The 26956-nt window shown below is 38.9% G+C and overlaps 3 protein-coding genes across 12 annotated transcripts in view; 1 reads left to right on the top strand and 2 right to left on the bottom strand.

Annotated features, from left to right (window-relative positions):
- The window catches only part of SETD3 (SET domain containing 3, actin histidine methyltransferase), a 62319-nt gene extending 57192 nt beyond the window's left edge, over window positions 1-5127 (bottom strand). Inside the window, exon 1 of the mRNA XM_053946163.1 lies at window positions 4996-5127. The gene's annotated coding sequence lies outside the window, so the exon portion shown is untranslated. The remainder of the gene's footprint in view (window positions 1-4995) is intronic.
- Window positions 5128-5459: 332 nt separating this feature from the next.
- On the top strand, window positions 5460-22561 carry CCNK (cyclin K). 9 transcript variants are annotated; one of them, XM_053944736.1, is made up of 14 exons: window positions 5460-5574; window positions 6212-6310; window positions 6847-6920; window positions 7030-7117; window positions 7343-7609; window positions 8541-8622; window positions 9233-9364; window positions 10154-10259; window positions 10399-10456; window positions 12248-12417; window positions 13324-13607; window positions 17946-17979; window positions 19040-19114; window positions 21236-22561. In XM_053944736.1, exons 5-14 carry the CDS (start codon window positions 7413-7415, stop codon window positions 21859-21861), a joined length of 1764 nt encoding a protein of 587 aa, XP_053800711.1. In that variant the 5' UTR covers window positions 5460-5574; window positions 6212-6310; window positions 6847-6920; window positions 7030-7117; window positions 7343-7412; the 3' UTR covers window positions 21862-22561. The 9 variants fall into 9 exon arrangements, with proteins under 9 accessions (XP_053800711.1, XP_053800714.1, XP_053800712.1 ...); XM_053944738.1 differs by lacking the exon at window positions 5460-5574 and adding an exon at window positions 5603-5793; XM_053944741.1 differs by lacking the exon at window positions 5460-5574 and adding an exon at window positions 5603-5798.
- Window positions 22562-22668: 107 nt separating this feature from the next.
- CCDC85C (coiled-coil domain containing 85C) overlaps window positions 22669-26956 on the bottom strand; it is a 110867-nt gene continuing 106579 nt past the window's right edge. For both annotated transcript variants that reach the window (XM_053944746.1, XM_053944747.1), the window contains one exon: window positions 22669-26436. In XM_053944746.1, the coding sequence (XP_053800721.1) occupies window positions 26347-26436 (90 nt within the window). In that variant the 3' untranslated portion in view covers window positions 22669-26346. The remainder of the gene's footprint in view (window positions 26437-26956) is intronic.

Here is a 26956-nt window from a genome sequence, read left to right as displayed (position 1 = left end):
TCACTGATGACTTGAGCAGTGGGACAAAGTAGACATACAGTTTCACAAATTATATAATTGCAGACATCAAGATACTGTTCATTTGAATTACCTAGAGGCAAACCTGTAAAAAGAGATCTTTCAGAAGTCCTATTCGGAAATATTTCAATACAAAAGTTCTTAAATGCAAAATTTCCTTCTCTCAGTTCCTGAAGTTATTATGTGGCTACATCTATAAACTGTCACCAAATGAAGATAACCAAGCACCTCCAACAGTGGCCACAAAGACAACCCCCTCAGGACCTGTCAAGGGGAGGAAACAGCCTGCACCTCCTGCTTGGTTGGCACCAACCCTTTCCCACAAAGTAACTCATCTTCCTTTAGCTTGGCATGAGAATGGGCACACCAGGCAAGACCCAGCATACAGGAAGTTCTGGACCAGCAATACAGGTCCGATGGAAGTAGAAATCCACATACCACATCCTCTTCCTACTCTGCTGAAACATTATTCAAAAACTTTGTGTACTAGTGCTAAAAAGCATTAAAGAGAAAGCAAGATTAACTAAGAAATACAGCCAGCATTTGTAATGTAAGAGACTTAGTTTTATTGAGATGATTCCATCATTATTTATCATATTCTAAAATACATACAAACATATAAAAAGGACAATCTACAAACTGATCTGCATGCAAAAGGCTAGAATCAGATAGCTAACACAGGAGCCCCAGAGACTGACTCCCCTCCTTTCAGTGCAGGTTATCACACTCTTAACAGAAACAATAAAAAATTAACTGAATAGAACTGACAGACTCTACAGTCTATCTTCAATTACAAAAACAATTTCAACCTACCTTAAAATACTAGTTGAAAACCATATGTTCAAACACTGCTGTAGGCACTTCCAGGACAGGTTAGCCAATTCTTTCAGAGATATTGGGAATATACCCAAGAATAAAATAAGCCAACTAATCTGTCATCCCCAGTACATAACAGACTTTAACATCCAGAAAATACATCCAACTTTAACATTCAGAAAATCCTTCTGAAAAGTAAAATGATATCTCTCAAGGTACAAGTTATATTGTATTTTGATTCCTAATAGGATATTAGCAGTTACATTCTCAGAAACATGCCTTTTCCTTTATTTCTGCTTTATGTATTACCTACATCTGGCCAACTTCAGAACCTGTAAACACCAGTACTGGAGATAAAACTGATCTCAAGCACAGTCATTCACATCTCTGCATGATGCAGCCCAGGTTAGGTATACAGGTGGAAGCCTCCTGCAGTGACAGGTCTGCAGCTCTGGCCTGGTCACAGAACTCAGAGCTGAAATGAAATAGAGCTCTAATTCTTCCTTATTTCAAAGAAAGAAAAAGGATTAACAGACTACCTGAACAGGATGGGAAGTGGCAAAGGAAGGGCAGGGATAGATGGAGCAACTGGAATAGTCATTTGTTAGAAGAGATGCAATCAAGAGGCAATGTAGGGCAGAACAGCTAAAAACAGAAAAAGGGAGCAAAGAAGGTTAAAGCAGAGGAAGGGCAAGACCAAAAATGCAAAGCAATGTTAAAATACACTTGAGCATGAAGTCACCTCTTAACTGCTACAAACACAAGCCTAGCTCCAAATACACAAGACTAAGGCCAGACAACACTAATGGGCCATTTTTATGGAGCAATGAAGAACTCCTGCTGTACTTTTAGTTTTGAGAGGTTCTTTCTCATATTTTACATAACAGTCTAAGTTAAAAACACTATTAGTCATCTAAAGCCAAATCTAGGAAGCTGAAGTGTCTCTTAACAAGTTCTTTAGCAAAGGATGGTCAGAAACAAATAATTCCCTTTACTATAGAAAGCTGTACCACCACAGGTGTGTCAACCACAAGCACAAGCCTAAAGCATTTGGAAAAGAGGAAAGACTGAACCACTGCTGTATGCACTGCATACATCTACTCTGCAAAGAGCAAGCTGCTAATCCCATTACAGTGTAAGGTTAAGGAAAGAATGATGGTGATAGTGGAGACTGTGATACTGGGAAGAAGCCAAACTACAGAATAATATCAAAAGAAGCCATTAAAATTAGCTAAATATTTGCTTGATACACTTACAAAAAACACCAACTACAACAAATTTAGCTAATTGTCAAGAATCAAATTCCAAAAGACATTTATTCTTATAATTAGAATCAAAGAAAACATGTCTTGACAACATTCTGATTACAGATGCTTGAGGTAGCACTAATCTACTAAAAAAAGGAAGTCCTGTCATTTTGACATTATGTCCCTCCCCACCCAGTTGAACCTAGCTAGATACTAAGCACAAGACTGCCTCATGCATTAAATATAAACTTCTGGTAAGAAATTATTAATTTGAAGGTAGCACAAAATGCTGAAGGGCAAAAAAAAAAAAAAAACAAAAAACCATATCCAACAGAACAGCTAAAACAAAGTATGCATTTCTTAATTCACTTTTATCAGCTTGCTAATTTGGAACTATTACATTATTTACCACAGGTTTGTCCTTTACCCCTCGGCCTCCCATTAAAGCTTTCTTAAGCAGATGGACAGTTTCGTACTATCAACACCTGACTGATCTTTCTAGGGAAGATAGTTTACTAACTAACCACAGGAAAGAAGCTCTTAACTCTCTTGCCTGTCTCTTGAATCAGATCCTCAGACAACTATTTGACCAGAAAAGAAAAAAGACTTACTCTTTAAAAAAAGAAGTTGATAAACTCTACCAATTTACCAACCCACTTTTGTAATTTTATTTTTTGCTTGAATTTTGCTCCTCCTGAAGACTCCCACAAACTTTTTTTTCCTAATTCCTTTAGAGCAGAATTAATTAAAAACCTTTATGTAGTGTCTTTATCTGCATGTTCCTAAATAATGTTCTTAATTTAGAAAATATTAACCTCACTTTATATAATATAACTCCTAATTGAGAATAAAGCAAGCCACCCTGACTTCAGCCATCCATAAGGCAGACTTAACAGAACCACCCAGGTTTCCAAAAGCTTAAGCCACAGGCATCATGAGGTCTCATGCACCGAGCATTATGACAGCCCACTAGAAAAGATACAGATCCCTTAAGACTTCCAGTACCCTTAAAGTGCCTCTTTTTTTTTTTTGAAAGAGCAACCACTGAAATACTCACTTGCTGAGAAGTACACAATTTATCAAATTAACTACATAACCAGCACCTCTATGATGAAGTATTACATAGATACAGTAGACATGTCTAAATAGATTTATTACAATTAAAACAGCATCAAGATGTACACTTTTCCATACAGAGAGGCATAACACAGTCTATTTTTAATTTCTGTACCATATTGAAATCAGAATTCTATTTCAAGGCACATCTGACTTCAGCAACAGATCAGGCCATCTCTGGAAATAGTGATACACAGATTAGAAATGATTTCAGGGTTTGTGGCATTTCTTCCCCCAACAGCCTAAATCTATTTCTCAGCACACAATGTCAAGAATGTGTTTTCAACTCTACTGCAATGTATACTTCAATCCCTGCTAAACATAACTGAAAACTACTAAGGCACAAGCCAGCATGCTTGAATCTCTACCATATTAAGTTACTTAATTGAGCAAAAATATCAGGAAGCCACCCCCGTCTTTGAGCCCATCATGCCTTTCCTTCCCACAACTTGTACACTGGCTTACTATTTTGTACCAGGAACCTGATAGTGGACATACAGAATGCCACAGTTGTTTTTCACTCACCTATGGGATTACAACAAATGAAAACAGAAAACACTTGTGAGACATTAAGCTAACATTGTAGCAATTTTTAGAGAACCAAGCTGTCACTTGAATAGACAGGTGCCTTCATTACATGCTCTCAGAAGGGACAAAGACAATCTACTTTCAGCTTGGTCTCAGGAGCAGGCTTAGGTTCCAAAGACAAGTCCATCCAGAAGAGCAGATACCAAGCTTGGGGCAAGAGCAGCTTTGAACCATGAGGGACAACTTCCAAAACTGAGCTTATTCTGATAGCTGAATGTGGGGTAAAAATCTGTATGTCAAATTCAAAATTTAGGAATTTGCTAAGAACTGAAGGCAAAGCACAGCCTCAGCTCAAGCAACTCTAATCAAGTGTTGCTGGGTAAGGAAGAGGAGGAAGGGTTCACGGGACAAGCAGCTGTTGTAGCAATAGGGGAAAGCTGAAATACCGAGGCTGTTTCAGGAGTAACACCCCTGACAATAAACAGTTTACGATTTTTTCTAATTTTAACTCCCTTCCTTTTTTTTCCTCCAAAGATTTAACTCTGCTTAAGCAGGCTGCAGACGGGGTGATAAACCAGAGCACTCTTCTACAGCCAGAGGAGGGCTCTGAGGAGCCACACACCCGCAGAGACGCCCCTGAGCCAGACCCCGAGAGCTGGGGGCATGGGAGGCTCTATGGGAAACTGAAGTAGGAGCAGGGAGGATTCAAACCGTATCACATATTTAAAAAAAAAAAAAAAAAAAAACAAGAAAAACCAAAAACAAAAAAACCAAATCCTAATTACATCATGAGGAAATCAGTTTTAAGCCATTTGTTTTACTCTCGTTTCTATCAGCCTCTCGAGGGGGGATGGGGCAAGGGAAAACGCCAGTGCCGCCGCCTCGCTCTCGAGAAACGCGCACAGGCCGGGCTGGAGCGAACCCGGCCCGCCCACGGCGGACCCGGGGGACGCGCCGGCCTCGTCGGCCGGGCAGCGGGAGAGGGAAAGGCCGGGGCGAGCCGCGACGGAGGCTGCGGCTCGCAGGGGAAGGAGGCCCGGACCAGCCTCGCACAGGCCACGCGGGGGAAGGCAGGGGCGGCGAGGCCCGCGGAGCGCGCCCCGGGGCGGCTGGAGGGGGTGTCCGGAAAGAGCGGCGCCTCCTGCGGAGAAGGAGGCGGCGGCGGAGCGGGGCGAGCCCACGCCGCTCGGAGGGTTGAGAGGAAGGGCCCGTGCCGCGCCGGGGCGAGCGGCTGAGGCAGGGCAGGGGGCGCGGGCAGGCCCCGCCTTACCTCCCGCCAGCGGCCGCTCCTGCCTGGCCCGAGGGAGCGGCGCACCCGAGCCCGCGCCGGACGCCGCTGCCCGCGGTGGGGAGGCGGAGGCTCCGCCCGGCCCCGCCCCCTCCTGCGCCCCTGCCGCCATTGGCCGAGCTGCCGCCCGCCGGAAGGCCCCGCCCCTCCACGCCCGTGGCGGCCAATCCCTTCGCGGCCGGCCTCAGACAGGGCACGGCAGCGCTCCCATTGGCTGTCATTCGGTCCCTGTTGGCCCGCCTTCAGATCTCTATTGGTCGCTGAGGCTCGCAATCTTCCCTTTTCGCGTTCCGATTGGTCCGTCCCCAGCGTACGGCGGCACGTCGGCCTCCTGCCGCGGCTCAGCAGCCGCTGACGGAGCCGGGATTGGGCGGGAGGCAGAGGGGGCGGTGCCGCTTCCCATTGGCGGGGCCACCGTCCTCGCGCGCTACGCCTTTGCGACGTGATGACGCAGCGCGTGGCCCGGCCTGGCTCCCAAGATGGCGGCGCGCAGGGCGCGGAGGCCGCGCTGTCGCTGAGAGGCCCCGCGCTCCGGTGCGGCTCCCGCTCCCCGCGAGCCCTGTGAGTGCGCGGGGCCCGCCCGGGCCGCCCGCCGGCGACAGCCGCCGCCTGGGGAAGGGGGGAAGGGAGCGGGGAGGCCGAGGTGGGGAGCGAGCGCCTCCCCGGGCACCGGCAGCCCCGTGTAGGGAGGCCGGGCGGGCGGGTCTGAGAGGCGGCGTGAGCATCCCCGGCCGCGTTGGGGCTGCAGGGGCGGAGCTGCGGTCGGTGGGTTCGTCTCAGGTAAGGTATGAAAAAGCCGCGATCGAGCTCTGGAACTCTCCTTCAGTTTAATGGGGTGCGTAAAAAAAGGCAGGGAAAACTTATTATTTCCGAGCGTTGCGGTCTGGATTGGGACGTTTAAGATGGTTCATTTAAGGTATTTACGGGTGATAATTTTCATTCCTGGTTCCGTATTCGGAAATGCGTTCGGGCTTTTATAGAAACAGATCTTGTCGCTTCAGGCGCTTTTAGTGTTAACTGTCTTTTAAGCGCTTTAGAAGTTAGAAAGTAAAATATCTTGTAAGGAATAAGGATCGTTACAGTTATAAAAAATAGCACCTTTCTAGTAAATGTGATGGGAATGTGTGGTCGTGGCCTGGCGCGCTTTTGTTGATTCTGGAAATAGTTTTTAGTAGCCATTTACTTTTTCTTGTGGCAGAATTTAGATCTGTCTGTGACCGATACCACGAGTTGTGAAGGTGATTCCAAAACCACCGTGAGGCAGTTTCCTTTATTGTGAAAAAGAAACTTTTTGAAGGTGAGCGAGGTGCTGATTGTAGGCATCGTTCTGTGGCTGTTCATGTGATCTTCCTTCCGTTTTTCCTTCCCTTTCCGGAAGGGAAACGTCTCGAAAAGTAATAACTGATTTTAAGAGTTTTAAGTTTGGGTCTTGCTGTGACTGTCTTGCTTAGAGCGAATATGTTGCATCATATGTTAATGACTGTCTGTTATGCAAACCTTTGCAGGTGACTGCAGTAGTCTGGGAATAGTATCTGTAGTTGAATTGGAGTAAGAGCAGTTGTGTGCCTGAAAGAAATAATAGGCAGCGAGTGCTCATTCTTTAAGTTGAGGCACGGCTGAATGTCTGTCATAATTCAAACACCAGAAAGGTGCCTGCAGAGCTCTGTGATCTACATCTGTGTACACAAAGTGCTGGTAAACAGGGGCAAGTAGGAGACTCTTGGGGTGTATTGTTTGGGGGATGATTTTAGATGCTGCCATACTCTATTAAACTCACATTGGTTGTCTTAATCTTGGTATGTGAAAGAACACTGACACATTTTTTTCTTTAAGTAATAAAAGTACAGATCACTTTACAAAGCTTCTGCCAAGTGGTTGCTGCTCAAGGTGTCCCTAGGAGCAGGCAGGTATTTAAGAGGCACCTCACCAGTGCCTTTCCTAATTATCAATAGTCAGGTAATCCCCCTAACTTTGCAAATCTTTCTGCAGCCATCACTGAATTGTTTTTTTTCCTAGTTTTATGGACAAAGTAGATGGAAGTTGTTCTACTAAGAAATAGCAGATATTGTTGGAGATGTATTCTTGAAGTTTCCTTATTAAACAGGTAATGGCAAGGATAACCTATGGCTTTTTCTTTGTATTTGCAATATATGGAGAGTATGGGGATTGTATTTGTAGTATATAAAGTTAAAGCTCTTTATTACTTGAGCATAGGAAAAAGTTCTTTCCAACAGGCAAGGCTAAGCACTATTCTTCTTTACTCCTCTTTGAGCAGGAACTTCAGAAGACAGTTCTTTCTATTTTTAAAGAATTCCTTTTTTTCTTCAAGGTCCTGAAGTGACTCTCTGAAGACTTCATTTTTGAAAATTCAAAAAGCAAAGACAATTCTGTTTTAATAAATGAAGGAGAATAAAGAAAATTCCAGCCCTTCTGTAAACTTGGCAAACCTGGACCATACAAAGCCATGCTGGTACTGGGATAAGAAAGACTTGGCACACACACCATCACAGCTTGAAGGGCTTGATCCAGCTACAGAGGCACGATACCGCAGGGAAGGGGCCAGATTCATATTCGATGTGGGAACACGTTTAGGGCTGTATCCTTTACACTCATGTTGGTATGAAATATCTCTATGAATAGTGAATTTTCAGAATACACAAGAAATGTGACATGCTCAGCTGTTCAGATGTTTAATTGCTAATCAAAAATATATTTGTGTTGAAGTGTCTTTTGATGTAATGTGTTCCTACACAATTTCTATCTGTTCATTGGATAAACAAGGTTCCAATTTGGTAATAATCTACATGACTTCAAAATTTTTAATTTTTCCCTCAGTTTTCTAGATTGTTAGAATCTAGCCTTTGGGGCTTCTAACCTCTGCCTCCCCAGTCTTGGTCTTTGGTGACTGTTTTTTTGTTTCATGGTTTGGGATTTACAACTGTGTATAAATTCTCCCGACTGTCCCACTCCCTCATAGACAGCCACTTAAATTTTCTGCTTCCTATATTCCTATGCTTCCTTTAATCTCCTTAGTTCTTTCTTTAATAAAACATGGTGAAGACAAAATTTTTACTTGTCTTGAAGTGAAGAATATGGAGCATGTTCAGATTTTATTTGCATTTGTAGGTGTGAATAGTAGCTTTCCTCCACACCAGCACTTGAATGTGAAGCGATAATTGTTCTGTTCCTTCGTGTACCTACTGTTGGATTTGCCCTTCTCTGAGGCAGGTATGGTGCAACACAGGGGTGACCTTCTGTGCATCCTCTTGGAAATACAATCAGGACTTTGCACACTTACAACAAATGCTTTAGATATCAGCTGCATCTGGGCCTGATCATAGTATTTACACAGCTTTAAGGGCTTTTGTGGCTTTTTTTTTTTTCCTAAAGCTCCTGTTTTACATGCAGTGTTTTCTAACTGGTCACTGAACAGCCAATTACTTGAAGTACTTGATAAAGTAGAATCCATTGTGCATGTTTGGTTTTAAATTTATGTGCTGTTTGAAAATCCTTAATCTGCATCACAGACATTATGACACTCTAGCAACCGGAATAATTTATTTCCATCGGTTTTATATGTTTCATTCCTTCAAACAGTTCCCAAGATATGTAAGTATTTAGATATTGATGACTTAATTTAATGATTGCACTAGGCAGGGACCATTTGAAATGGTGATTAGTCACATGGGTACTACTACTGCTGTTCACTACAGAAAGATGGAAAATTAGCATTATGTCTTTTAATTATTTCGGCTTAAAATTTTTTGTTGTTGCCTATTTACACATTTCTGTTTATGCTCAGAAATGTATTGACATTGCAGTTACAATTTGCTGATACTGTTCTTTAGGAGTAGTAGCTGTAGTGCTGGCACTTCTGTATTAGCTGAAAGAAAAAAAGAAGTGTAATACAGTTTTAAAACTCCTTGACAGACAACATTGAACTGAGACAAATTGTGCTTTGGGTTTCTGACCTTGAAATGAAGTTGTATAAAATAGACAGTCCTCCAAATTCTGTATTTTTCCTCTAAGAAAATAAAAGTTTAACACTATATTAAACTAGAAACGAACTATATTAAAATAGAAATTATTATGCTCATTAAGTCTTTCTTGGGAGACTTCTACAGTACTGTTAATGGAAACTGACAGTGCTTTTATAATGCTACACTGTATTGCATATCTACATGCAGACCACTTTTTGAAAGTACTTGCCTTCTTTTAGGTGACAGGAGCCTGCTGTCTCTTCCTAGCAGGAAAGGTTGAAGAAACACCCAAGAAATGTAAAGACATAATTAAAACAGCTCGTAGCTTATTAAATGATGTACAGTTCGGGCAGTTTGGAGATGACCCAAAGGTAAAAATACTCATGTTGAAATTGATTTCCTGTTGTACTGTAGTAAAGTGACACATGCTCAATAGAGCATTGACTGATTTTCAGTTGTTCTAAATTAAATTAGATGTTCAGCATGCATTTATGGCTCTTCTGGGTAGTGTGGTTGGTAGTTTTGAAAGTAATTCTTCCTAATAAAAATTAGGATTTTACTGGAATAATTGTTTTCATAAAAAGTTTGTATTTTATTTCATATAAATTCTGATATTATTTTGTAAATTAAAGTAAATTTGAGTAATTTCAGCCAGAGCAAGAAATTTTATCAAGACATAAATCAAAATCATCTGAATGGGATTTTAGGAAGTAATTAATAGTGAATCTTAAATAAGAGACCTAGATCTTAAAAGTACTGAGAAGTTTCTTTTTTACAGCATTGACTTAGCAAAACTATGCTTCTCTTAAAGTTTGTTTATTTTAAATAGCAGAACTACATGAAACTTTTGAGTAAAATGTGGTAGAGTTTATATTTTTGTTGTGATTGTGTATCTGGCAATTTTATGCTGTGTCTAGTTCAGTTCATTCCTCTGCAGAGGAACAGGGATTTTAAACATCACATTCCCTGTCCTTACTCAAATAAATGTGAAGAAAAGGTATCTGAGTTTAAAATAATATTTTAAGTTGGAGAGCTTTCTGTTCTCCTTGGAGACAAACATGGCTGCCTGGAGGTGCTGTGAAGTCATGCCCTCTACTAGCATGAAGTATTTTTGAGTGAAAGAAGGAATAATACTGTGGTTACCTTGTAACTCTCTATAGGAAGAAGTGATGGTACTTGAAAGAATCTTGCTACAAACAATAAAGTTTGATTTGCAAGTGGAACATCCATACCAATTTCTTCTCAAGTATGCCAAGCAACTCAAAGGTAAAATATTGCAGGATGAGCAAGTAATGCCTGTTACTGATTTCCAGAACTTATGTATTAACAGTGCAAAAATAATCTGCTTCTAGCTGTTTGTCCCTCCTAATTTTATGTCCTATTTTTTTTTCTGATTGTTTTTCAGGAGACAAAAATAAAATTCAAAAGCTGGTTCAAATGGCATGGACATTTGTCAATGACAGGTAAGATACACCTAGGAAACATTCTGAAAGTGAAATAGTTACTGTTGCTTACATTGTTGTGGTATTGGATATTTTTTTTACAAGTATTTGATTTTTTTTTTCCTGCTTGTTACATGTTTTCTTGGTCATGTTCCTCAGTTTTTCTTTCCATAATTACCATGATAATTCCATTGAGCACCAAATCTGGAATGAGTATGAAGTAGACCAGTAAGACCTCTGCAATGTTGTGGCACTAATTTAGTGCTGCATTAAAAAGAAACTCATTGTTTGAAAGGGCCAAACCAAATTCTAAATCTCCAGGATACAAATCAGCTTTTTGCCAAATCTGTGATATGTGGTACATTCTGAAAAAAATAAGTCACTTCTCAATTCCATCAATATATTTTTAATGTGATATTTTGGTAGTAATAAAGTAGCCATTAAATTCACTGAGGAATACAGTTTTTAGCACTGGATTTACAATTTCTTGAATAATGAACTTGTAAGACATCAACTAATGTGAGTGCATGTAAAAGCATTTCTCATGTGGTATTGAAAAAACACCAAAACAACTTGACACACTTTAGTCTTGTTCAGGAGGATTCTACAGAGCTCGGCAAGCTAATTTATTAAGGACTTCAATATTACTTTTTTGTTTCCATAAGCAAACCCTTTAGAAAATGGGTCGACTGTCCAGAAATTGTGAATACATGGCTTTCAGTCATGCCTACAGCAGTAGAACATCATAAAAAAGAGGTGTCTTTTTAATCATATGCCTGATTTGAATTAGCCCTGTGTGGGTTCAGATTTTGTAAACTCTTCAAATTAATTTGACCAAAATTAATGTGGATCTTGAGTTGTTTACTTCAGCTGATGTCAGTCTTGCAGATTGTGATCTTACAGGTAGAACAAAATTATGGCATAACTGTCACTGTTAAACCTGTCAAACTACTGTAATTTATCCATCAAAACTTGGACACCATTGTACTTGGAATTAGATAGTGCTTAATATTTTAAAAACCTAACAATTAAAATGCAATTCAGGAAAACACTTGTATGAAGTTGGAGGGGTTGTTTCAAATGATGCATAATAATTAGCTCTGTTCTAAGGAGGCTATATTGTGCTTACTTAATAAGCACCTATTAGAAGTTTACTTTGTTTATAGGATCCTGGGAAAATAATTCTGTGCTTTGCATTACAGGCCTTTAGAATAAAGGGTTCTGTTCTTATACAGCCACAGTGAATTCATGAAAATTCAGCTGACTGGCTGAATTTAAAATTCTGTAAGCAGATTATATGCTACAGAATCTATGGAGAAAAGAGAGAAAAAATATTTCATAATTTAAAATTGATACCAGGAAATAGTAATTGATTATGACAGAAAGTTAGTTAATATCAATAATACCAATAACATCAATTATTTTAGCATTAGCTTTAACAAAGGCTATTCAAGAGATAACCTTTTATATGTTGATCTAACACTTGTGTTGCACTCGACAAGTTGCTTTGCAAGTTCATGTTGGCCGTTCTGGGGTTTTGGGGTTTTTTTAGTATTTGTTTACATTTTATTGACAAACATTTTGGAAGCTCCAAAATCTGATTTGGGACCTGATTTCATGACAGTGGTAGTCCAGAAATAATTACGTTTTGTGAACTCTTTTGTTTAACAAGGGTCTCGATTAAAATTGCCCAAGAAGTTAGAATGTGGTAGGATTTTATACCCTGTTAATTATAGCTGCTGTATATTAAAGTGCACTTGGACAATCAGGTAATCCAGGGTTGTGTTTTGCTTGGTTTGTTTTCTGTTGCAGTCTCTGCACTACACTGTCCCTGCAGTGGGAGCCTGAGATCATAGCTGTTGCAGTTATGTACTTAGCAGGCCGTTTGTGTAAGTTTGAAATACAGGAATGGACATCAAAACCAATGTACAGACGATGGTGGGAACAGTTTGTCCAAGATGTTCCTGTTGATGTTTTGGAAGGTATGAAAACCATTTCCCACAACATTTCTTGCCAACTGTGTGGCCTAGGTCATAAATAAATGCAAATAGCTTTTTATCTAGGTTTCAGTCAAAGTAATCTTGTATCAAGTATGTAACTCAGGTCGTATGTGCTGTGCCTTAATCAGGCTTTAAATTGAACTGGCTTAGATTAGAAGCATATTTAATCATCATGATTAGTCTTCTGTTCAATATTTGCTTTACAATTTGTTTAGTTTATAACACATCTAATTAGCCTGAATTGTCATGGTGTGTTTTCTATATTTTTAATGATTATCTACTCCCCATTTTACGTAAGTGTTCCTACAAACACTGGAACTAATGGAGCCTGATTTCCAGCAGTTCTCCCATTGATAATTGGTCTCTTTGACCAAATTATGCTAGGATAGAAGGTTTTCTGTGACATACCATGAATGATGAAGAGATTATGGGGGACCTTTAGCTCCTGATGTGTTGGAAGAAGAATTTAATACTAGTCCTTTGCTTAGTTTCCTAAAACATTTTTGACTGGCCTAACAAGACATGTATGTCTTAACATATAATCTTCCACTTGCTTTCTGTCCTGTTAGTGTGGTTACCTGTCTCTCCAGGCACACAGTAATGGCATATAGTGTGTTATTACCAAGACACTGTTCTTCTTCTGAAAGATGTGCATATACATGTACATATTGCTCAGGATAGGCAGAAGAAACTCAGAAATGCAAGTATAAGTTGAAAATTAATCTGCTTTTAAAAAGTTATTTCATTTATTATTATGATGAGTAATATTTGCAATGAATTTTTCCAAAGTTGATGTCCATTAAAAATCAGAGTTGGTAATTGTGTTAAATACATACTTGTACATTATAAGGTTGTAATACTTCCGAATTTCCTTTCTTTATTATTAAGATATCTGTCATCAGATCCTGGATCTATACTCACAGGGAAAACAGCAAATGCCTCATCATACTCCTCATCAGTTGCAGCAGCCACCATCTCTTCAGTCTACACCCCAGGCACCTACAGTACAGCAGTCCCAGCAATCCCAGAGTTCAGAGCAACCCCAGACGCAGCAGCAAAAAGAGTCTCAGCAGTCAGCACAGCAACAGCAGCAGCAGCAGCAAACACAAGCGCAGCAATCTAAAAAGCCCTCTCCTCAGTCAAGTCCTCCTAGACAAATTAAAAGACCAGCAGTAAGTTGAACTTTACCTTGCAATTTATTTTCAGGCTGATCTGATGCCCATTTGATTTAAAGGCCACAATGTGCAGCAGACTTGTGTTTGCTTTAAGAATGAGCCTTGTAATTAATTTTATGTAGTTGATTTCCCTTGGTTATGTGGCAACTTTGTTAATTCCAGACAGCCTTTAAAGCTCTGACATATGACATTCTTACTACACTTGAGCCAAAAGCCATGGAGAGGCTTTGCAGTCAACGTGAGCTGTTCAGGGTCTCAGTGTTTGTGGTTCTGGGCTATCTAACTTCCTTGTTTTCTCTATTAAGCAGGTTTAATTTAGGGAGGATTTCTTGTGCTGCACCTGAATGTAGAGATATGCACAATGCTGATGAAGACATTATTTGACTCTTTGATTACTAATATTAAGAGAATAGTGACTTCTAAGGTTATGTCAAAATTCTTGAAAAAAAAAAAGTATTTTAAAATAATCCTTTAACAATGTCAGCCTATATATCATCATACTTTATAGCCTCACTTTGTCCATAATATCACATCATAATCGAAAATAAGAAGCTACATTAGCAGTTGGCTAGTGTCACAAGTACTCTGAGCACTTTTCAACAGCCATCAAGTTCAAATGAAACTTTCAGATTTTAATGTATACTTCTCCTAATTTTTTTCACTTGTAAGTTAAAAAAAAAAAATTACCCAAGTCTTCTTTCATGTGTACTTAGCAAGAGGAGTGTTTTCAGAAATACAGTCTTTGGAACCAGTCCATTTAGGATGTAAATTTTATTCTGACTTTTGCTCCAACTTGTAATTAATGTATGCCCAATTTAGAGAACAGACATCGGGGGAAAAAAAAAAAAAACAAAACAAAAAAAAAACTATAAGCAGCAAATACTGGAATGAAATGGAATTGGAAGAGTGCAGCATCCTCCTGATGGCAGACTCCCAAAAAAGACAAAAATGTAACTCTGTAAAACCTTGCTCTTGTAAGTGCAGGATAGAGCTTACTACAGGAAAAGACCTACTCTGAAATTTTTAGCTGTTACACTGAACTTTAGCATTGTTCAGGATAGAAAGGTGATAATATTATTAATTAGCTTGAAAACTGTGAGAGTTCTTTATAGGTATTATGTATTTCTTTTACTTCATATTTTTTATGCCATCAGCACAAATTCTGCTTGAGTTGTCAGACCTGTAGGATCTCTTATAATTTTTCTTCAACAAAAATGCCTGGGACAGTTTGGCACATCAGAAACTGTTAATAACAATTTTGGTTTTTCCTATGTGTGCCATCTAAGTTGTTACTTAGATGCTTGTTCATTCTTGTAAAGGATCTACCATTACAGTACTACTGATTTTGCCCCATCCCATATGTAAATGAAGTATCTCATAGAAAAAAGTGATGCTTTTGCATGGATAGTATCTGTTGTTCTTGAACAGTTGCCTCTGGTCAAGCCATCATAGATTGTGGATATTCTCAGCTCAGTCAGAGAGAAAGAGAAAGGTTTTCTAACCAGGCAAGAGCCTGGGAAACAGTTGGGAAAGAATGTAAATAATTCTCTAATCTATCTTGTTATTCACATTGTTTATAGATATGCTCTGCCACTGTGCGTCATTCACTGTACACCAAAGGTGTGACATGTTTTTACTCTAAGACCAATGAAATTAGTCTTCTCGATGTCCTCTATATATAGAGCAGTATATTTGAAATAAATCAGAGCTCATTTTCTTTGCCTTCTGATCTGGAGTTCTCTGTTCCCGTCCTGCTCGACAGCGACAATAGATAAGTGAAACTTATCTTTTCTTGAAATCAGTTTGAGGTCCATCACCTAATAATTAAGGAAAAAAATAGTAGATAGTAAGGAGCCACATCAAATAAAAAGCAAAGGGTGTTTTGCAACAAATAAAAAACAAAGAGTGTTTCAAAACTCAAAGGAGTTTCTTACGAATACAGCACAAGCAGCGTGAATTTGAGAAAATTAAATGTGGTGATTCAAAATTGTTCTTTATCCAGAAAACAGTCTGGGAGAACAAGATGTGTGGTGTTTGAAAGGTTTACTTGGTGCTTCTAGAATGTTCTTGAGTTAGATGTACTATAAACTTTACTTAAAATCTTTGCCTGCTTCTATAAATAGGGCTTTGCATGACTTCTCCTTTGGTTTGTGCAGAACAGAAATACACTTTGTTCCTGGAGGCCAGATTTTCAATTTACATGAACTCTTAGAACTCCCATTACCTTCTGCTGAGCCAAGATGCTTTCAAGCAGCTGAGGCATTGGCCCATGACTTACAGATCTGTATCAGATGTCTAAAGTATCTGCATATCCTCTACATCTCTAGTGGTGAAGAGTGCTTGAATTTTCAGTTGATTTCACTAAAAATATGCTGGTGAATCATTAGATGTAAATAGTATTTTCATTTGGATTAAACTACAAATTGTTGGGGATACAATTTTATTGCTCATAGAAACAGCAGTAAAGGAACAGTTCCATTGTATAGATTCAGCTGAAGGTATTAAATATCCACCAGCATGACAGTAGATAATATTGATAATTTATTATTGTTTATTATGACCCTCAGGTGTTTTGGCTGAGGCAGTACAAACTACAGTGCAGTAGAATGACTAAATAAATGCTCATCTCGATTTTAGCAGCTGCTGTTAGAGAATTGTGGCTGCTTGATTCTTTTTTTTTTTTTCTTTAGGATAAATCGATGTTTGTTTTTTCTGTCATGAGTTATTTTGCTCCAGTTTCTTGTTCTACTGTAATGGTGTACCTTGATGTTTTTTGAATATTGCTCAATATTAACAATTCCACAGTAATTGAACTGCTTGTCACCTGAAGTGATCATCTGACTTCACAAAATAAGTGATTTTTGGAAAAGATCCAACAAGTAGTGATTTGCTTCTATTTAAAAGTGCAGGGAGAGCTGATACAGTTTTACAGGCATGGAATTTAGTGCTAGAAAGTCGAGAAAAGACCATCCAAGTAAAATGAAGGCAGCAGATGAGTCCATGAGAGTCACTAAGAAAAAAGTGTGGGTTTGAAATGGTAAGATAAAGATTGTCCTTAAAAAGCAGGAAAGCAGCTGGATAGTGTCTGGAAAATTGAAATTATTATCAAAGGAATATAAGAGTGAGGTTGCCTCAAGCAGGCAAGAATTAGACAGCAAAGACTTTGAGAATACCCATCAGAAATAAGGAAAAGTACTGTTCAAGTTAGATTGAAGTGTGTGTCCATTCTTGCTGTGGAAAGCAAAATGAAGGAAACACAGAACAATTTATGCAGGTAAAGCTACTAGAGATAAACAGTCCCTTAAAAAACCATTTTCATTGAAAAGACAGAGAAGCTGTGTACTGTCCCCCTCTCACCTCCATCATTCATTCTAAATACAGTTGTACTTTAAATTTCAGTTAAGTTCTCTGCTTTTCTCAGAAACCATCAAGTAGTCATCTCAGTGGGACTGTGTAATCTGGGAAGATTTTTTTTTATTCCTTTATCTGTGGTTGTTTCATAAAACTGCAATGAAAGAATAACCAACGAAACAATAAAAAACCCAACCCAAAACTTCTGATTGGAAGGATGGTGTGAGGGTTTGTGGGTTTTGTTCAGTGTGCATACATTTTTTTCCTGCAATAACATTTGGACTTTATACAGTGCTTTCCATCTGAAGGCTTCTGAAATATTTTACGCTGTGCAACACTTTCACTGCCCTCCTGTCCTGCTAAATAAAGCATAAGAGCCTGAAGTGATTTTGGCAAAGGTTGAGTGACAGGTCAAGGCAGAATTGGGAACAGAGGCCAGGCCTCTTGTTTTCAGCTCAATGAGCAGTGAACCAGACCATGACGTATGTGCAGTGGATGATAAATACATCAAATGAGATGTAATACTCAGCAGTGGGAACAGCAGGAAATGCTGCATATAAAATACCTGCTATTTTTCCAGTCTTTTCATTCTGCTAGTTAAGCTGGGCTTTCCTAGTGTGGTTTGACTTTGTTCATCTTGCATTTGTTGTAAGAAACTAGAGAAGCATTAGGTTGGAAAAGATCTTAAAGATCATCAATCATTAATGCAGCACTGTCAAGTCTACCACTAAACCATGTCCCCAGGTGCCACATCTACACATCTTTTGAATACCTACAGATGGGATGGTGATTGAACCACTTCTCTGGGCAGTCTGTCCCAATGCCTGACCACCCTTTCCATGAAGAGTTTTACCTCATATCCAATCTAAACATCCCTTGGCACAACTTGAGGCTGATTCTTCTTGTTCTGTCACTTGTTACCTGGGAGAAGAGACTGACTGCAATGGTCTTATTCTTATATTTTTTCTTCTTTTTTTCAAACAGGCTGTATCTCCAAAAGAAGAAACAAAGGCAGCAGGTAAATATTAATATTCTATTCATGTTGCTTCCATTTTACTGCTTAAACCAGAATAAGTAATTTGCTGTCAAGCACTTAGTTTGCCTGCTTACAGGCTTGGCAGTTCTAAACTATTATGATACTGATAATGTACCTTAAATATATACAATAACTGTTTTTAAAATGTCCCTAACTACAAAACTTGAAATAAATTGAGTATAGCTGTGCCCAAAGAGTTCCTTAATAGAGTCAATTCAATAGAAGTCTTGCTAAACTAGTCAACTCTCAATGTATAACTCCATGCATCATTTGGGAATAGTTCCTCAGCAAGCTGTGAGGCCTTGAAGTGACTAAAGGTACCATGTCATTAAATAGGTGCACTAACAGCGCAGTAGTTGGTAATCAGTGATGTTTGTAGTTGGTTGTTGGCATGGCTGTCACTAAAAGGCATTTTGTGTCAATAGATAGTGTAGTGAAAGAAATGTATACTCACTGCAGTGATAATACCTGGTTATTTTGTTTATTTGGGGGTTTTTCTTCACTTTGCTGGTTTGAACAAAGTCATTCAGGATAGCTAGGATGTACTTCTTAAGGAAGCCTGGCATTTAATCCCCTGTAGCTCTGCAGATAGATTCCGGACAGCTGTCTCTTATCCCTCCTCTCTCCTGTCCAATCGCTACTTTGTTTGGTTTATGACACACATTTCCCTAGCAGAGCAAAGGTCAACTTCTGAGAGCTGTTCCAACTACTTACAAGTTAAAGTTTTGGGCTAGAATACAAGCATATCCTTGCTCATCTTCACTTACAACTGTTATTGGGACAGTTTGTCTCTAGTTACAAAGTCACTTGAGCTTGCAGGCATACCTTCTTTTGGAAGACTTGTATGTGATACTTGATGCCACTTTATTTATACAAAGGTGTTGATTTTAGTTTTCTTTATTAAACATACCTCGTAAATAGGATTTCCACTGCACTTTTGCATGTGTAATGTGATATGATAATCATTATCATGAGAGCAGAGTTGGAATTTGGAAAATATTACAGAGCAATAACCAATCACAAACTGACAAATGTTTTTTAGAACCACCGCCACCATCTAAAATTCCTAAAATTGAAACTTCACATCCACCAATACCTCCTGCACATCCACCTCCAGGTAAGCTTTTATTTTCTTAAACACATTTATTCTTGTTAATTTCCTTGCTTTTCATTCAGGTGGTGGTAGGCAATGGTGTGGGGGCAGGGGTTTGTTGCCTTGATTAATCTGCTTGGCAAGTAAAAATACAAGGTTGGTAAGCTCTAGAGGGAATTTCATCATAGTAGCACAGGCTTTTCCAGATAGAAGTAAAAAACTTACAATGGAAACGAGACTATACTAGGTGGATAAAGGCAAAACAAAGCTGCAACAGTTAAAGGCCTAGAAGACTAAAACTAATTGTTAATAGCAGGCTAAAAGGGACTTCTTGATCTCAAAAGGATGGTAGATGCCATATTGGATTACTAGACAGCCTTCAGCTGTCCTATAGAAATTTTCCATGTTTTATCTGTCATGCAGGAATTCTGCAGGTGTGCAACTTCCAAACAATAATTAAAAAAAAAAAAAAAAAAAAAAAAAAAAAAAAAACAAAAAAAACACAGGGGGATACTTTCTTTGCTGTACCTCAAAAGTAGATTTTTTTCTGCCAGGGAACACTAATACTGCACATGTTATATGTTTGCAAAATAAACTGTACTTTTGTAAAAATGTGCTTCCAGCGCCTTGATGCATTAGCTGTCTTCCAGTGACCCTTAAATATGACATAAATATTTCACAGCCCATGGTCCATAATGTAACTGTAAGATGACAGCTTCTAAAGGGAACTATGAGAGAGAAAAGCAGTGCCCTGAAATATAGGAGGACAATTTTTCTCATTTGTTAAAATTTAATTAAGAATGAAGTTTTTCTAAATACCATGCTCATTATTCCTTCAGTTGTTACATCTTGAATGTACATCTTGCATCCAGAATGGTTTTGAAAATTAGGAAATTGTTGCCTGCTACAATTTAGGAGCTTGAAGTCACTGAAATCATGAGTACCATAGCCAGCATGCCCACTTTATGTGATTTAATTACATGGCTTTCCTAGGGGGCAGTTTTGCTGTTAAAATCCTACTTAGGCAGGTAATGGATTTATTTCCCTTGTTACCTGAAATTTTCCTCTTTGTTTATACAAGGATGTAATTGTACAAGCACTGAAACATTATCAAAATAAAGGGCAGCTCTGTGGAAAAGTCAGGTGAAAACAAAGAATGCATCTTGACCAAGTGAACTAGAAGGAGAATTTATGTCAAATTCTGTTTAACAGTGACAGTGTAGTACACCACTAGAAATGACTGCCCTGCATGTGTTTCTAAATAGCTTTTCTTACTGAACAATGTTGTAGATGCTCATATATACAAGCAATATGTCCCAAACCCTTTTTTGTTGGTCCTTCTAATAATCTCTCTGACCATACAGAGAGGTTGCTATTAGTGGTATTACTTACTTTATAATGCCTGCATTAAGAGGGGGAAACAAACGATTCTTATTTAAAGAGAAGACTGCTTAAAGCATGTTCTTTCCAGAAGTGGCTAATTATAATTCTGTAAAATGCTGACCTTTTTATGAAGTTCTCCAGAGTGTCAGGTACTGAGTTCACTGAAATTAATCAGTGGACAAAGCTGATCAGATTTCATGTCCTTCTTACCCTTTGGTTTTCTTTTTCTCTTTCTTTGGTAAACAGGTTTAGTACTGAGCGTTAAAAACTTGAGACTTTGTCCTGTGTTCTCAAATAATGTTTCCCAATGTGGGAGGCAGGTGAAGGGCAGAGGGTAATCCCAGGCCACCTTCTGGACTACCAAAGAGGTAGAAAGGAGGCCTGAACTAAGGAAGGTGAAAGCACTGAACTAAAGATTTTTGGTATCATGAATCCTGTGACTTTTTAAATCCACTAGTTGTGATTCCATCCATCCAGTCTGTTAATTCTGCTGATTGTACAACAATATTTAAATTATAAAAAAATAGTAATAAGAAAGATGTATTTAACTTTCAGAATGGGAAAAGCTGACCTTGAAGTTTTGATAGGTAGCTTAGTTGGTTTTTAGTGACCTGAGACTGTCTGACTGGATACCATATGGCATTCAAAGACTTAAAGAATTGAGTTCTCTTTTGCTAATTTAACTGGAGGAAAAATATGAAGTATTCAGAAGCTGTTCTTGACACTATCCTTCAAAAAAATAAATTAAATTTTCTTTTCCAGAGCGCAAGCCTCCTTTGACAACAGCAGTTACAATGGGAGAACCAGAGCAATCTGCTACTGTGGACTCAGTAGATGTTCCAAAGGTCCAGATTCCTCCTCCTGCTCATCCTGCCCCAGTACATCAACCTCCCCCTCTGCCACATCGTCCTCCACCCCCACCCCCCACCAGTTATATTACAGGGATGTCTACTACAAATTCTTACATGTCAGGGGAGGGTTACCAAAGTCTCCAGTCAATGATGAAAACAGAAGGACCAACATACGGAGCTTTACCACCGGCCTATGGACCACCAGCTCATCTACCATATCATCCTCATGTCTACCCTCCCAACCCTCCTCCACCACCAGTTCCACCTCCACCCCCTGCTTCTTTCCCCCCACCCAATATTCCACCTCCTACTCCTGGATATCCTCCTCCGCCTACATACAACCCTAATTTCCCACCTCCAAGACTGCCTCCAACTCATGCAGTACCACCTCATCCACCTCCAGGGCTGGGAATGCCACCAGCTAGTTACCCCCCTCCTACTGTTCCCCCAGGTGGACAGCCACCTGTACCACCTCCAATTCCACCACCTGGTATGCCACCTGTAGCAGGACTTGGACGTGCTACATGGATGAGATAGCATGAGGTAATTTGCACGAATATACCTTTATGTTGATTAGGCAGGAGTAGATAGCCAAAACCTACATTGTAAAGATGAAGAGGAGGGTAATCTGTATAATTTAGATGAAATGAGATTAAATGAAAATTTAGCTGATCTGTTTGCAGTATGGTTTATGGTGAGTTATATAGGCTTCTAGATTTTAATCAGCTTTGCAGTATCTATTCTAACTTTATACATTTGACATAAGTTTGAATTGTCTTGACTTATTCCAGCACTGGATTACTTTGTACTAGCAAAACCAGCCATATTGGCTCAATTATATCAGTAAGAAGAAAATTTCCTTCTAGAAATCAGTGCCTATTTTTAAGTATCAAAATAGCCAGATACTATGATATTTGATCTATAATAAGAAACTTCATTTTTAATAGTAAGTAAAACAACACAATGTCAAGCATAAAAGCTGCTTTATTTAAGAGAGATTCTGAATGCTGGCTGACTGGAATAATTTTGAGGTGTTTGCCTTGCTGATAGTTTTGGTTTGGAATGTACTGGTATCTTAAAATATTGTATGTTTACACCTATTTGCAAATTCCTGTACATAATATATATATTTTCTAAGTGTGAAAGTCTGAATGTAACAGCCTACTGTGATGTACATCATAGTTATAAATGGGACTACTTTGTTCACTCTACCCAAATAAAATTGGTTCTGAATTTAGTGGATTTCCAGGTTTTTCATATTAGTTCAGAGGTCATAACTATGGTTACTCCAAGATACTTACTCCAGGGTATTTCAGCAGTGGTCTCCCAAACGTTACTCATCAGTTTATTTAAAAAGAATGTATTTTATTTTATTCAGCTAGAAGTATACACTATCACAATCAATCTCTTACTTCATTTTTACTAAAATATTTCAAAAGAATGTTTTACACACATTATCAAAAAAAAACTGTACTATTACTTTCCTTCCCCAAAAAAGTCAGAGTGGTTCAATAATAGGTAAAAACGCGTGCTAAGGTCTAAAGAATTTTGCTATGTACACAACAGCAGGTGCTAACTTTTCCAGTTCTTTGTAAATCATATACAGAAAATATAGCAGGGCTGTAAGATCACAGGTTTAACAGAAATCAAACTTTAAACTGATTTCTAAAGCAGCACAAATAGACTTTCCCCACATTATGAAAAATATACAATTTTATCACTTTACAGTCATGCACTTTGAAAAAGATCAGTAGTACTCTTCCCCCCCAGTTTCTAGAAAGATAAAAGGTCACTTTAACACTGATTTCATTTAATATCTAATATTTGGATAAAAATGTGCCATTCTCAAACAAGGTTGTGCTCAGCAGTCTTATCAAGGTGCGAAGAGCCAACTGAAGCTGGTTACACTGCAGCATTTCAGGAACTGTTAGGGAAACGCTGCTTGCTCCAGTCACTCCAACAAAAGTCAAGGATGTGATTTTACTTTTCTTAAGCAAGCAAAGTCCATTTGTAAACAGTGGATGCTTTCTTTGCCAGAGGATTGCAGAACCCAGGGCTTCAATCTTGAGGAAATTATCTTGAGCTGTTGCCCCAGATAGATGAATTTAATGGCCACTATTTCAAGGGATTCTCCCCTCCAACTTCATGTACAAAACTCCTCAGGTAGTTTTCACTGAATACTGAGCGCATAGGTAAGTGAATTTAAATATGCATATAAAATATCTATTTAGATAGCTGAAACTTCAGCACCCAAGTCATCCTCTAAAGTCATCCTGTAAAGTCATTGAGCATCTTTTTACCCCAGGAAGACATTTTATAGCTCAAATTGAATAAGTATGAAGGTTGGCAAGCCTAAAAACCCCTAAACAGTAACACTGCAAGGTACAGCACTGTCATCTTCTGCAAAATCAGTGATGTGCATCTTACATTGAAGATGATAAATAAAATCTTCAAAAGGGCAGTACCCTACATGTATGAAGTTTGTTCAGCTGTGCTGGCTACCCTATAAAGTGGCTCTTCAGGATTTGCAGGGTTAATTGACCTCAATTGCAGCACTGTTTCCCTTGTAGGTGAGATCTGCAGGTGGAACAAAACAAGCTTTGCTTGAAGTCAATGAATAGATTTTGAGAGAGATTGGAGAGCAGGGAACATTTGAGTGGGAATTACATAGTGGTGAGACAAGTAACCTGATGAGTATAGCTCTGGTCTTGTTGAGAGGACCTGCTAATAGCCTCATATACCCCTTAAATAGCAAGCGTGTCATGAACACAGTTAACTCTCTCCAAGTGCCGGCAACGTTTGTGTTGTTTTAGTTAAAATTCACTGACATAAATCAACCTTGTTCCAAATATACTTCAACTCTCTGCTTAATCCAGCAGTCAGATGCCACCAATGTTAAAATGGGCTAAGTAGATAGATTAAAGTAACACTCAGTTTGACCTTAGATGTTAAGGAACAATGATGCTCAGCTTTACATCACCTTTTCTGTTACAGAAATCTCAATGTATAAATTGTACAGGAGGAAGACAAGTAATCTATGTAGTCACTACTAAGTAATCAGTAGTGACTAGAAACTGGAGGTCAAAATAAAAAGCAGAGAGGAGGAAATCCAGAATCCTCTAAAGATGCTTAAAGGAGACAGTCAGCTCTAGAATGGATTTTTCCAGGCTCCATGGGATATAAATACTATTAGACTGAGAGCTATCTAGCTCAGTGTTCACTGACTGAGCAGTAGTAGGACATAATCTACTGGTGGGTGTGTGAGTGAGAGTATGCACTTGTGTTTTGGGGGTGGTTCTTGGTTGGTTATTTTTAAATAACCTACTCAACTGTTATATTTCTATTTCTGCAATGAATAATGAAGTGGTGCTTACTCTTACTGGTTATTTTATATTTTGGTTGTATTCCTTCTCTATTCTTTTACTGATTACAGGTTTTAGCTCTGACACTGCAAATTCTTCAGCTATAGTTTATTGTACACCACGGGACCAATTACCTTTCATAAGTTGCTACATGGGTTCCTTGGTATTGTATCAGTGTTCCATGTAATACAATACCATAAGTCAAGAACTCAACTGGTAGAACAAATTAATTTAGAGGAAGAATCTGTCCAGCTAATACAGCTGTCTGTAGCTGTGACCGATTCTTGCAGGGAACAAAAAGGAAGTAATGGTGTTTGAGGTCATTACATCCTACAACTAATCACTAAAATCAATGCACCTTTTGAAGAGGAGGCTTTGATCTTTTCACATGCCTGTCTTTAAAATTATTTTACACCAATGAGTTCTAATAACGAAGCCCCGCTTCCTTGGACTATTGGGAAAGAATATCTAATGAAATACAGGGACAGCTGCTGTGACAACTTGGAAAAGGAGGGAGTCAAATTCTTACAACTACACAGGCAGCTACTCCACAATAGCAAAATGTAAGTCCCATTATTTTATATACAACCATTTGAAGAAGCAAAAACCCACTTGTTTTGGTTCATTAACAAAAATAAAGCTTGAATGGCAGGAAGTAGTCTCACCTGACAGCCTGTGTTTATGGAGTTTTTATTCAGCTCTGCAAGGTTGTTGTTTGGTTACCTTACACAGGAACCTGTATAGGTGAGGGATCCAGAAAGAACATTAAAAAATCCCACCCAAATCTTCCTTTTGTGAAAGATGAGCTGCTTTTGAAGATCCTCTGTAAGCCATAAGCACTGTCAGGATAGCAGTTTCTGCTGAATTATTTCATAGTGAAAGCTTTTCAAGAAAAGTGTTGCCATTTTGTAGGGAATACTGTTGTGTGGCTAAGTGACTTCATTCACATTATGAATGCAGAAATCTTGTGTCATTTGATCATGAAAAATTGTTCATTAACACCTGATATGGAGACTTCAGCCTTTATGTACACTTGTGTGATGAGTACCACTGTACAATGTAGGGCAGTACAAGTGTTTTTAGCTTGCCACTCAGTATTTTACAAAGAGCCTTGTGAAAACAGTTGCATGTCATTCTTCAAAATAAGGACCTCCAAAAAAAAGTGTTAGCAGCTCATTAACTTGGCAGGCAATAAGCCAATGAATTTGAATTGCATTTTCCTTGGCTACCTGGAGCCACTAACCTGGCTACGAATCACAGACAAGTGGGTGGACAGGAGCAATACAAATGGTGACGTCTCCGCAGGTTAAGGGTTCTTCTTGTTCCTCTTAGAAATTCTCTTGAGTTAGTTAATTCTACAAACAGACCATTACAACAAAGCAGGTTTGAACTACAATAAAAATGATGCAAGTCTGGCATTATTGGATGGTTACCCGGTGAACAGTAGCTCCAGAGCACCACAGCCTGGGAATCAGGCCTTTAGCTGCCATATTTACACTATTGTTACAAAAAAAAAGCTGGGGGGAAAAAAAAAGGAAGAAAAAAGGAAACCCTGAAAACACTCAACCCCAACTCCCAAAGAACAGGCAGCCAGAAAGACTGAGCTCTGCCTCTTTAGTCTTCACAGAATCCATCACTTCCAGTCTCCAGGATGGTGTTCCTACAAGGGACCCTTGAACTGGTTTCCTGACAGATGTTGCCTGATGGAGGGTTTGGAGCTTGCAGCATCACCCAGCTTTCGCCAGACAACCTGCAAGAAAAAATAAAAGGTTTGGGGAGAGAAAGACAGGAACTAAAAAAAAAAAAAAAAGACACTGAGGAATAGCAATATTTTTAAATTGCAGTCTGAAATCCAAAACCAGCCCTTTCTTAGAGCTGGGCTGCAGTTCTCAGCAGAGACACTGGATGGCATCTTTGCACCAGTTTCCAAGGGAAAAAAACTGATGCATTTTTCTAATTAGTCCCTCTTGAAATTAGAATCGTTTTTGCCTGGGGTAATAGTATAAAACAAATACACTAGATTCAGAACATAAGTTCAATGGTAGGTCAACCCTGCCATGCTTACAGAAAAGATGCTACCATGAACAGAAAAGATAATGAAAAAGATAATGATTAAAATTATATATACATGACTTTCTAAAAACATACATTTTATCACTCTGGGGCCACTATTTAAATAAAAAATAAACTGCAAAAAACTTTATAGCTGCCTTGAATCTACATGGAATGAATATTTAAAGAGAAAACAGCTGATGATAGACAAATAGAGA

The sequence above is a fragment of the Vidua chalybeata genome, chromosome 6, assembly GCF_026979565.1.
Source record: "Vidua chalybeata isolate OUT-0048 chromosome 6, bVidCha1 merged haplotype, whole genome shotgun sequence".
In the NCBI taxonomy this organism is placed as follows: Eukaryota; Metazoa; Chordata; class Aves; order Passeriformes; family Viduidae; genus Vidua; species Vidua chalybeata.
This window is presented reverse-complemented; position numbering and strand designations above follow the sequence as displayed.